The sequence below is a fragment of the Anomaloglossus baeobatrachus genome, chromosome 4 (genome assembly GCF_048569485.1).
Source record: "Anomaloglossus baeobatrachus isolate aAnoBae1 chromosome 4, aAnoBae1.hap1, whole genome shotgun sequence".
In the NCBI taxonomy this organism is placed as follows: Eukaryota; Metazoa; Chordata; class Amphibia; order Anura; family Aromobatidae; genus Anomaloglossus; species Anomaloglossus baeobatrachus.
In genome coordinates this window covers 211,994,530-212,007,627 of record NC_134356.1, presented here as the reverse complement: position 1 = coordinate 212,007,627, position 13,098 = coordinate 211,994,530, and the positions used below count along the sequence as shown (strand labels likewise).

The following is a 13,098-nucleotide window of genomic DNA, read 5'->3' as shown; positions in this document are numbered from 1 at the left end:
CCTTCATTGCTTCCTCCCATTTCAGCAAGTACCCCATCAACCCCTCGAATTTTGAATTTAGCTGCCTATTTGACTTAGATGACTGAATGTCAATAGGTCGTCATCTATGGAAACAACACAGCAGCTTTCCTCTAATGTGTATGGTCAGTGTACGCCCTTGATGATTGCTATCCAACGCCCGAATTCTGCACATAACACTTATTTGGCCTCGCTTAATCCTTACGTGCAATTTTTCTTTTGACTGGCAAAGGTTTTCGATGGAGGGGAGGCTTGCGTCTCTTTTTCGGTAAAATACTTTCTTGTAGTTCCTGAAAAACAAGATAAAAAAAAAACAAAACATCTTTTCAATATAATAAAAGCCTACAAGGTGAAGAAAGCTATTATTTACGAAGAATTGCACTAGTCATAAAGAATAGTACATGTCTGAAGTGAAATACATTTCAGGAAAATAATATTTAAATATGTCACTATGTTTCCACGGCAACCATATAGCTTTGCAAAAGTTATACAAGCAAAACAAGCAACAAAGTCAGAAAAGCAGTATATGCGGAACTCAAAAGCCATTATATACCGAGGCGGAATTAATGACTGCTGATTACAAGATGGAAAGACTGCCATTGCCTCTAAACTGAAAGGGTACGTATATTATTACTTATAATATGCCGGAAAATCATTCTACCGCTGCCAAGATGTCAGGGTTATCTAAGGAAAGATAAATGATACCCCCCGCTATCATGCCGTATAATCATGACCGGGATCAGCAAACCGATGGGGACTTGCTGGCCAGTAATCTGGGAAAAGAATTTTCGTCGAGGGTCTTTTTCACTGTCCTGGAGTAATGTTATGCTGTAGATGTGCACGTGACCACTGCAGACACTCACCGGCCCCAGTGGTCTTGTATCCGACATGTGGGCATCACGGCAGAGGCCAGTGATTGGCTGCAGAGGTCACATGCACACGTTCAGTGACTGCTACTGGAATAGCTGGGGAAAAAAAACCATTGGATTAAAGGGAGTTTGTCATTAGGTTTTTGCTCCCCCAACTGACAGCAGCGTTACATAAGAGCAGAGACCCTGATTCCAGCGATGTGTCACTTACTGAGCTGCTTGATATCATATTGATAAAATTGCTGCAGACCTACCGGCTCTCTGAATGCTGAGCTCTGTATAACCCCGCCCCCACACCACTGATTGGCAGCTTTCCTTGTACATCAGTGGTATATATGATGGACAAACATGGCAACAAGTTTTCTAATTATGATCTTCTGCTGATACAACTGTGATTTTATCAGAACCACACTAAGCAGCCCAGTAATGGACATGTCACTGGAATCAGGATCTCTGCCCCTACATTATCCTGCTCTCAGATTAAGTGGTGAAAAACTGGTGACATATTAGCTTTAAAGCTATGTGCCCACGGGGGATGTGTCCTGGTGATATAGCTGCAGGACATTCCGCAGGAGCTCCCAGAAATCCGCAGCACAACTTTTGTCTGTTTCCATCCTGTGGTTTTATTGCGGAATGTCCTGCGGATATGCTGCGGTCATTCTGGATTGAGGATACAGTACCATGGCTTCAGCACTGCATCCTCAATGCAGAAAAAGTGCTGCAGTGATCGGGGCGTTCATACTTGCCTCCATCACGCAGCACTTCACTTTCTGGCTGTGTCTGTCTGCACATTGTAGGAGAAGGTGGGCGGGCCTGAACTAGCTCCGGCTGTCACATGACCGAAGCTCGTGCAGGCCCCGCCCACCTCCTGTTTCCTGCTCCTGGCTCCACCGCCGTCCTCTGCACTGGAGGAAGTGACTCTGGTGTCTGCTATCAAGGCAGGTAAGTATGGGACCCTGTAGAGGAATCCGCAGGAATAATTCACATGCTGCAGAATTTTCCGCAGGGAAATTCGCATTCTTTCCGCTGCGGAAAAAAACGCAGCATGGGCGCACAGCAGTTCCAAAATGCCATAGAAATGGCTGGGGACTCGCTGTAGTGTGGATTTTTGAAAAATCTGCGAAATTCCACGAATTTTCTGCAGTGTGGGCACATTGCCTAAAGGTACATATCACCAGGTTTTTGCTACCACATCTAAGAGCAGCATAATGTAGGGGCAGAGACATTTCACTTACTGGGCTGCTTAGTGTAGTTTTTTATAAATCATTGTTTTATCTGCAGGAGATTATCATGGGAGGACTAGTAAACCTGCTGCCATATAGTCCTCCATATTCATGAGCTCTGTATAATCCCACCACAGATGTATGCTTTCATTTTTGCTTAGTCTTGTTTAAGAACCTATATTTGATAAGAAAAAAAATTAGAAAACACCTTTATTTCTCTGACTTGCCGACTGCTTTGCCCACCCAGAGTAGAGCCAACTCTGCTTTCCTGCCACTGCTTCTGACCTCTGTTGACAAGACGCAGCCATAACGCCACAATTACAGTGCACAATACCTTTGCAGCCAATCACTAAATTAAGGAGAACCTGCCACCAGGCTTTCCCCCATATAAAGGACAGCCAACAACTGTAAGCCCTTATAGCTTTTATTATACTCCTCTATGGGGCGTTCCTGTCCGATGGGGGTCTCGGGTTTTGATCTGGCACCTCCTCTCTACTTACAATCGCCACCCTGCTTTATGAGGATGATATGTCCTACAGCATCCACACAGTGTGCGTCATCGTGTTCCTGCGCAGGCACACTTCTGTCTGTCCTGCTGAGGGCAGCATAAAGTACTGTAGTGAGCATGTGCGGGGAAAGGCCAGAGAACGCCCGTGCATGCACACTATAATACTTTGCTCTGCCCTCAGCCGGGCCGGAAGAAGTGCGCCTGCGCAGGAGGATACTGTGTAAATGACTTAGAATGAGTCATCCACATAAAACATGGCGGTGATCGCAGGTGGAGAGGAGGCGCCGGATCAAAACTTGAGACACTCATCACACCGGATTGCCCCGCAGGAAAATATATATAAAAAAAGGTAAAAGGCTTACAGAGCAGATTGGGGACATACAGTTGAAACCAGAAGTTTACATACACTATATAAAAAGACAAATCTGCAGGTTTTTCTCACCATCTGACATGAAATCAGAATAAACCTTTCCCGTTTTAAGTCAATTAGGAACCAAAATTATTTATATTTGCCAAATGCAGAATAATGAGAGGGAGAAAATTGTAAGGCATTTTTATTACTTTTGGCAAAGTCAAAAGTTTCCATACACTAAAGCCCGCTTTACACGCTACAATATATCTTACGATGTGTTGGCGGGGTCACGTCGTAAGTGACGCACATCCGGCATCGTAAGGTACATTGTAGTGTGTGACAGCTACGTGCGATTGCGAATTAACGGTAAAACGTTCATCGCACGCACATCGTTCAACTCCTAAAAATTGAACGTCAAATTGTTCATCGTACCCGGGGTAGCGCACACCGCAGTGTGTGACACCCCGGGAACGATGAACAGATCTTACCTGCCTCCAGCGGCACCCGGCCAGCAATGCGGAAAGAAGAAGGTGGGCGGGATGTTTACGTCCCGCTCATCTCCGCCCTCCGCTTCTATTGGCCGGCTGCCGCGTGACGTCGATGTGACGCCGAACGTCCCTCCCACTCCAAAAAGTGGATGTTCGCCGCCCACATCGACGTCGTATGGAAGGGTAAGTACGTGTGACGGGGGTTAATCGTTTGTTCAACAAATTGAACGTGCCGCACATACGATGGGGGCGTTGCAAATCGCATACGATATCGTATGCAAAATCGTAACATGTAAAGCAGGTTTAAGAGTACTATGCCTTTAAACAATATGGGACAGCCCATATGATAATGTCATGTCTTTGGAAACTTCTGGTTTATTGGCAACATCTGAGTTAATTGGAGACACACCTGTGGATGTATTTTAATGCACACCTGAAACACACTGCTTCTTTGTGTAGCATCATGGGAAAGTCAAAAGAAATCGGCCAAGATCTCAGGAAGAGAATTATGAACTTGCACAAGTCTGGATCATCCTTGGGGGCAATTTCCAGATACCTGAAGGTGCCTCGTTCATCTGTACAAACAGTTATACGCAAGTACAAACAAGATGGGAATGTCCAGCCTGATCATAAAGCTCAGGAAGGAGATGGGTTCTGTGTACCAGAGATAAACATGCTTTGGTCAGACATGTGATATCATCCCCAGAGCAAAAGCAAAAGACCTTATGAAGATGCTGGTGGAAGCTGGTAAGATTGTGCCATTATCCATAGTGAAACGAGTACTATATCAACATGAGCTGAAAGGCCACTCTGCCAAGAAGAAGCCATTACTCCAAAAGAAACATAAAAAGCCAGATTAATGTTTGCAAATGCACATAGGAACAAAGACCTTAATTTTTGGAGACATGTCCTGTGGTCTGACAAAACTAAAACTGAACCGTTTTGCCTTAATGACCATTGCTACATTTGGAGGAAAAAGGGAGAAGCTTTGAAGCCTAAGAACACCATCCCAACTGTGAAACACGGGGGCGTCAGCATTATGTTGTGGGGTTGTTTTGCTGCAGGAGGGACTGGTGCACTTCACTAAATAGATGGAATCATGAGGAAAGAAGATTATGTGGCAATACTGAAGCAACATCTGAAGACATCAGCCAGGAACTTAACGCTTGGGCGGAAACGGGTCTTCCAAATGGACAATGATCCGAAGCTGGTTACAAAGTGGCTTAAGGATAACAGTCAATATTTTGGAGTGGTCATCACAAAGCCCTGATCTCAGTCCTATTGAAAATTTATGGGCAAAGCTGGAAAGTCAGGTGCAAGTAAGGCAATCTACAAACATGGCTCAGTTACACCAGTTCTGTCATGAAGAATAACCCCAAATTCATAGTCATTCAAGTTATACAGTTTAAGGGAACTTTCTGCTCACCTGTCCCTGGCATTGCTGTCCATGGTGCTGATCTACTGTCTCTGGTCCTGCCAACTCCCCGCTGCTGCTTCCGGCCCGCAGTGGAGTGAATATTCGTGAGCATAATGAGCGGGGGTCGGAAGAAAGTGACAGCAGCGGCAGAGACAGCAGCGCTGGAGAGGGTGAATATAGAAGTTCTTTTTATTCCACAGGCACATGTGTTTTCTCCGGTGCGTGTCACATGGATCAGATCCGTGCAGTCCGTGTGCAGTCTGCGTGACACCCGTGATGTCGTATAAAAACGGACATGTCTATGTGTGGAGCACACGGTCACACATATGCTCCACGCGGACACACGGTTCATGGCAAAACACGCACGTGAGCGCAGACCCATTGATTTTAATGGGTCTACGGCACGTGAGGAAACGGAGCAAACACGTACCAGAGATACGGATATATGAAGAAGGCCTAAATGTAAGCATACATGAGCTAATGAAAGCGTTCATTTGGACATGTAGTTTTTGATATGTCTTCTGGACATTTTTTGAAGCACTGACTGCACTCCCAAATTAGTTGAAAGTCAGATCTGCACAAGTTGTTCCCAAAAACTGAATTATGTCCTCACCTAGAGTTGAAGCAAATGCTCCAGACTATATAAATAAAGCAACACAAGGCCACTGATTTGGAGAAGGGGGTGTTATACTATCCTTATTAAATTTAATATAGCATAACCAGAATACTGTGAATTCTGGCGAAATATCCCTAGGTAATTCAAAAGCAATATAAGAAAACTTCAATCTTCAACTGGAAGGAAAAAAAGAAAAAGACTTTCTGATAAACGTGGGGCAATGGTGCCACCTTGAGGCCACCTGGCTTACTTTACCCTGCTGGCACTGTGATATTGGAATTCCGGATGGCTTCTCTGCCATGCTCGGGCTTCTCATTTCTTAAATGGCACAGCTGCCTTCCTGTGTTTATCATTTAATGAATAAGAAATTTAATAATTGCTCTTGCAGTCATTAAAATGCAAACAGGGCTTACTGAGTACATGCATTTTCTCCCCAGAAGCTCCCAAGTGCTCCTTTAGCACATTTCATATGCTTAGCAGTTTCCCTACTCTCGTACATCAACCCAACTCCTACAGGATTCCTGCTATAAACGGCACAGCTTTCAGATTCTGCAGTTCTTAATCATCTGTGTCGATGGAAATGCAATAGCTGCTTAAAGCGATACACACGGCTAAGCAGACAGGGCTGGGCTTCTACAGGGAGCACCACGTGGACGGAGAAGAAATCATTCCTAGGAGGAGTAGAACACGCTCTGAATGTGCCGAGAAAACAAGACGGATCCTACATTCCAGCCACAACAACACAATTCTGGTCAGGCCCACGCATTTCTAAGCTTCTCTACTCTAGAATTATTTATTCCCACCTAGGTAGTCAGCAAATCTTCTGAAGGACTGTCAGATCTGTAATCACCGGCAGCTCTCTGACCATGCTTAATGGTTATCGGTGTCACCCAACAACATCGCAGGATGCTGCCTCAAGAGCCGTCAGGGTCTGTGGACATGACTGGTTATGGAAAACACTTGTGTTCTCTCGTAAAATAACAATTCCAGAACGTGAAGGGGTTAAAAGTAAACAATCAACAATTTTTGCTATGCAATCTGAAATTAGCAAGATGTAGAGGCCAAGAGTCTGATTCCAGCGACGTATCACTTACTAGTCTACATAGTGCCATTTTGATACAATCACTGTTTTATCTGTTGCAGTTCTAGCAGGTCTCTGAATGTTGAGCTCTGTATAACACTCCCCCACCACCACTGATTGGCAGATTTCTGTGTACATTGTACACGGGGAGAAATCTGCTAATCAGTGGTGTGGTGGGGTTACACAGAGATCAACATTCAGAGAACTGCTAGAACTGCAGCAGATAAAGTAATTTTATCAAAAGGACAGTAAGTAGCCCAGTAAGTCAGCTCTCAGATGGGGTAGTAAAGACATGGTGATGGACGCCTTTGCGCTCCATCCACTTGTATCCTGTGTATATTTTGTACCCCTACACTAAGTAAAGACTTCTGTAGTAATGGTATAATGTTTAATACAAGAAACCCATTTAGAGGAGGTCCCATTGAGGCAACAATTTCATCAAATTGTGCGCTAAAACTCCCACATATAAAGCAGTGCAGATTTGTTGCTTGTCTTCCTTTAAGCCCGCTTTACACGCTACAATGTATCTTACGATGTGTCGGCGGGGTCACGTTGTAAGTGACGCACATCCGGCATCGTAAGGTACATTGCAGTGTGTGACAGGTACGTGCGATTGCGAATGAACGGTAAAACGTTCATCGCATGCACGTCGTTGAATCCTGACGAATTGTACGTCGGGTTGTTCAATGTTCCTGAGGTAGCACACATCGCAGTGTGTGACACCCCGGGAACGATGAACAGATCTTAGCTGCCTCCCGCGGCTCCGGCCGGTAATGCGGAAGGAAGGAGGTGGGCGGGCTGTTTACATCCCGCTCATCTCCGCCCCTCCGCTTCTATTGGCCGGCTGCCGTGTGACGTCGATGTGACGCCGAATGTCCCTCCCACTCTAGGAAGTGGATGTTCGCCGCCCAGAGCGAGGCCGTATGGACGGGTAAGTATGTGTGACGGGGGTTAATTGTTTGTGCGGCATGTTCAACAAATTGAACGTGCCACACATGAGATGGGGGCGTTGCAAATCGCATACGATATCGTATGCGAAATTGCAACGTGTAAAGCAGGCTTTAGGCTGTGTCCGCACTTTGCGTTTTCACCTGCGTTTCTGCAGCGTTTTGAACTGCAGCGTTTTCATGACAAAAGGCATGCGTTTTGATTTTCCATGATAGTCTATGGTAAATGTTGATTTCCTGTCCGCACTTTGCGTTTCTAAACGCTGCGTTTAATTTGCATAATTTGTGGCAAAATCCATCAAAGAAGCAGCATGTCAATTGTTTTTGCCATTTCTGCAGCGTTTTGCTAACATTGAAGTCAATGAGAAGTAGCAAAAAGCAACAAACATCAAAATTCCAGCGTTTTACCTGCTTTTTTAGCTGCAGAAACACTGCGTTTTTTACTTAAAAAACGCATGCTTTTCTGACATTAAAATAATGGAATCATTTACACACACACATCATCCGACAATTAAATTTAAGAAAATTATGATTTTATTGCTATTTTAGCAATAAATATTATATTACCGCTATAATTTCATGAAATATAACCATTTTCTTTAATAATTCAACAAATATATATGTTTTGCTTTTTTTTTTCATTCTGTTTGACTGTTTAAACTTTATTTAGCAGTGTCTTGAAGTTCAAAACGCATCTGTCAAAACGCAAGGGAAAAAGCATGTAAATAGCGCTGAAAACGCATCTTTGGCTAAATCGATTAAAGCCAAAATGTGTGTTTAGAACTGCAAGTAGGACGACGCAAAGTGGGGCCCTAGCCTTACATAGCCACAATAGCTTGCATAGTAGTCCGAGTGGAGCAACCTGCAAATGTGTCAGTCTAGTACAGATTACACATACACGAAAGTGCGGGCATCATACATGACAACTAAATCACTACATGTTTTTTCAGTACAAATGCTCACTGCTCATCTGGAATCAGCTCCTATTAATATGAACTGTAGCTGATCTGCAGTACCTGGAAGCAGTGGCTACACATTAAATGGGGCTGTGCTGCTCAGCTCTGCTCACTGCCTACATCTGGCCACCACCGGAGCTAATAATAAGTCATCAACGGTAATGTCACGTCCTCACCAGAGTCCACTCCTGTGACTTCTGCGCCAGTCACCAGGCGCCGCCATATTCCCGCCATGGAAGGTGCAGGTGATAGGAGAGGAGTTGGTGTCAGTGGCTCTGTTGGGCCCAGGCTCCACTCATCCACTAAGCTGGGTTTTCCTGGGACCTGCAGTACGACTGGCTGACTGTAGGTGGCATATGTCTTACAGCTGAAGTTACCACCATTCAGCTTCAGCCAATGGGAAGACACCACACCCTTCTAATTCCCCCTCTTGTCTGCTGGTCACTGCCAGAGAGATAGTTTTGTATTCCTGCTTGTGTCTAGTTCTCACTCTGTTCTCACCATTGATCCCTGTGTTTTGACCCCTGCCTGCCGTTTTTGTACCTCGCAGCAATCTCCAGTTTGACCTTAGCCTGATTTCCTGACTACTCTCCTGCTTGCCGTTTTTGTACCTGGCTGCAATCTCCGTTTTGACCTTAGCCTGATTTCCTGACTACGCTCCTCACTGCTGATTTTGTCCCGTTTTGTGCCTCCTGGTTTGGACCCTGCCTGACGACCACTCTGACCCAGATTGCAGCCTTCCATAGGCGGCGATCTCATGGACCTAGTGTAATTCCAAATCCCTGTACAGGGGTTAAATGGTTTACGGGTTTTTGCGATCCTGACAACTTGGTGGCTAGCCCTAATCTGTCCGTGACAGCCATGCCGAGTCTGTGGTCAATGGCAGACGTTACAGGTAACCAACATTATATGGCCAGACAACCCCTGGGCAAAGAAAGACACTTGTATCAAATGATAGAACACATCATGTAAGTAAAGAAGCAGGTCTTCCATATGAAAGGTATGTAATGCTAATCAAATTATTTCACATCTTTTCACATATTGTCGGCTTTCCATGAAGTTAATTAAGCATTAAACCTCCTTGTTAACAGATGGGTATGAGGTAGAACGACAATTTATTGTAATTTTTCTGTTATATAACAAGTGTAGTCTAACACCTTTCATTTTCAATGCAAAAAAAACAAAGGCGTTAAACAGTCTCATTGATAATTTGGGAGACACATAAACCCTTCTGGAGTAGTCAGATGAAAGATGACATAGGAAGCATGTAATACAAATGTATTAAGATGAACATCTGCTCCACCAAGCAAGATACAAATGCTGGAAATTAAGTGGAATCTGTCTTCGAGCGTTTTACTTTGAAGCACAAATCAGGTGTGAGTAATCCTATCGGACTACAGAAGGTAGCTCATAAGCCCTCAATCCTTCTGCTAAATGTGACTTAGCCTAGAACTTCTCAAGCCTGGCACTTTAGACTAACCGGTCGTGTGCACACGAGAACCCACACCATCTCCAGCCATTACAGTGGAACCTTGCTTAACGAGAACAATCCGTTCTGGGAGTGTGCTTGTTAATCAAGTTACTCATTCAGCAGAGCAAGATTTCCCATAAGAAATCATTGCAATGCAGACAATTCCTTCCACAATGTGTTAAATGTCCCATCCTGGTCCCCTATTCTGTCATTCCACACACACACAAACACACGCACATATTATATGCTCACCTTACCTTCCATTCCATCGCCGGTCTCCTGGGACTTGATGTTCTCCGGTGCAGGCCGTGTATCGGGTAACCATAACGACGAGGGCGGAACTTCCTGCCAGAGCGCTGACGTCAAAGGCAGAGACGCTTGCCTCTGATTGGCCAGTGCGCTGCCTTTGAGTAGCGGTGACAGGAACCAGGAAGTTCCTGCTTCGTCGCTATGGATGCTGATGCCTGGAGTGGCGTGGAGTGAAGCGGAGAGGCACGGCGCACTACAGGACCCAGGAGACCGGCGATGAAACGGAAGGTACACATATTATATGCTCACCTTACCTTCCGTTCCACTGCCGGCCTCATGGTGCTTGTAGTTCGCCGTGATGTACCCGGGAACTACAAGAACCATGAGCCCGGCGGTGGAACAGAAGGTAAGGTGAACATAATACTGTATGTGTGTGTGCGTGCGTGCCTGTGTGTGCGTACATGTGTGTGTTTATGTGGACTGCAAGTGCGAGTCAGAGCGCGGTAGATGTACGGAACCGGAAGTGTGTGCAGGGAGGATTTCGCTTGTACAGCAAAGCTTTCCCGTAAAGAGAGTTACAAATTTACAGAAAGCTTTGCTTGTTAAGCGAGGTTCCACTGTATATCACTTGTATCCAGCATCTGTTCAGCGCTTTTCTCTTGGCACAGAGGGAAACGAGGCACAATGACGTGTCCCTTAAAAAGTCCACATAGAAAGAGGGGCTCGGGCTCCCCTCTCTAGAACATGAAGGACATTATACATCAGTACCGAAGAGAGTAGCCATGAGTTTAGCACTGGAGTGGGAAAAGATATGCACGCTCTGCTGAGACTTCATGTGTTTTCGATGAGCACTAGATATCTGTCAGTAGCTTATGTCCCAAAGACTAAGCAATGAAATGTCAATTGCACAATACTTACAGTATATCATTAAAGTGAGTACACCCCTCACATTTTTGTAAATATTTTATTATATCTTTTTATTAGAAAACACTGAAGTGATGACCCTTTGATACAATGTAAAGTAGTCAGTGTACAGCTTGTATAAGGGTACATGCCCACGATCAGGACACGCTGTGTCCTGGATGCGGCCGGTCCTGACCTGCAGGAGACCCATGATCCGGGCTCAGGCGCTGCGGTCTCCCTCTTCTGTTCTCCCTGCAAAGAACGCTTCTGACTCCGCAGGAAAACAATTAAAATGCTGTGGCTCGGAAAGCCATCAGTGTTTGCTGTGGAAAAAAAAAAAGTACAGTGGGCACGGGATTTCTAGAAATTCCATCCACTATGCTTGTATTGTACACCGTAGCGTTTTGGACGCAGCTGAAACATGCTGCATCCAAAATGCTGTGAACACTGACTGTGGCCACGCAGCCTAACAGTGCAAATTTGGTGTTATCCTTCACACTTTCTCATAATGGTCATTGGAAGATCAACGTGGCACCTCATGGGAAATAATTCTGTGAGGATAAAAGAAAAATAAAAAATTTTTTGCTCTACATAAAAATGGCCTAGGCTATAAGTAATTGCCAACACTCTGAAACTGAGCGTCAGCATAGTGGCCAAGACTATACAGCAGCTTAACAAACAGGGCTGTGGAGTCGGCGTCGTGGAGTCGCTGTTGGTATAAAACTGACCGACTCCAACTCCTAAAACATTTAATAAATTGGGTGCAGCGGTTCAATGCAGTATGTGATGAATAATTTTTCATAAAAATGTGGGAAAGTTATGAAATGTCCTATACATATCTGTTCTATTCCTGATCGAAGAATCTAGGCTTTTAGTTGAGATGAATCTGTGCTGCACGTCAGCTACATGATATAAATAGTGAAGCTCCTCATCTACAGATAAGGGTAAAAGCAAAGACAAAGAATGCCTCCAATCATCTCACCACTGCTAGAGACTTTAGGCTATGTGCCCACGGGAGCTTCCTCCTGCGGATTTTGCCGCGGAAAACCTGCGGATTTACCTGGATTTTCCAGATAAATCCGCAGGTTTCAGCATGTACAGACACTCCCCATTTTATCCTATGGGACATGGGGAGTGTTTGTGTTCACGTTGCGGAATGTGCGGCTGCGGAATATCCTGCGGATATCCCACAGCCGCACATAACTGCATGTCAATTATTCCTGCGGATTTACCTGTAGTAATCCCGGCGCTCCACTATGGAGATAGAGGCTTATCTGCCTTGATCGCAGACCCCCGTCACTTTCTTCCGATGCATAGGACGTCACGGCAGTGGAGCTAGGAGCAGGAGGTGGGCGGGGCCTGCACGAGCTCCAGTCATGTGACAGCCAGAGCTAGTTCAAGCCCGCCCACCTCCTGCATAGTGCAGACGCTGACGGCCGGACAGTGAAGTGCTGCGTGATGGAGGTAAGTATGAACGCCCCGATCACTCCAGCATTTGTTCTGCATTGGGGATGCAGTGCTGAAGCCATGGTACTGTATCCTCAATGCAGAATGACCGCAGGACATTCCGCAAATAAACCGCAGCATGGAAACAGACAAAGTTGTGCTGCGGATTTCTGGGAGCTCCTGCGGAATGTCCTGCGGATATAACCGTGGGACACTTTCCCCCGTGGGCACATAGCCTTAGGGCGGCTTAATATCGCACATGCGATGTCGGTGGGGTCAAATCGAAAGTGACGCATTTCCGGCGTCACTTTCGAGATCGTAGTGTGTAAATGCTAGATGATACGATTAACGAGCGCAAAAGCGTCATTATCGTATTATCATTGCAGGCTCCGACTTTTTCATAATTATGCTGCAGCGACAGGTACGATGTAGTTCCTTGCTCCTGCGGCTGCACACATCGCTGTGTATAATGCCGCAGGAGTGAGGAACATCAGCTTACCTGCCGCCGGCGGCTATGCGGAAGGAAGGAGGTGGGTGGGATGTTTACATCCTGC

At 45.5% G+C, this 13,098-nt stretch overlaps 1 protein-coding gene across 1 annotated transcript in view; it reads right to left on the bottom strand.

Annotated features, from left to right (window-relative positions):
- UIMC1 (ubiquitin interaction motif containing 1) overlaps positions 1 to 13,098 on the bottom strand; it is a 165,907-nt gene that overhangs the window by 134,247 nt on the left and 18,562 nt on the right. The window contains 1 exon segment of the mRNA XM_075344648.1: positions 224 to 308. Coding sequence (XP_075200763.1) covers positions 224 to 308 — 85 coding nt within the window.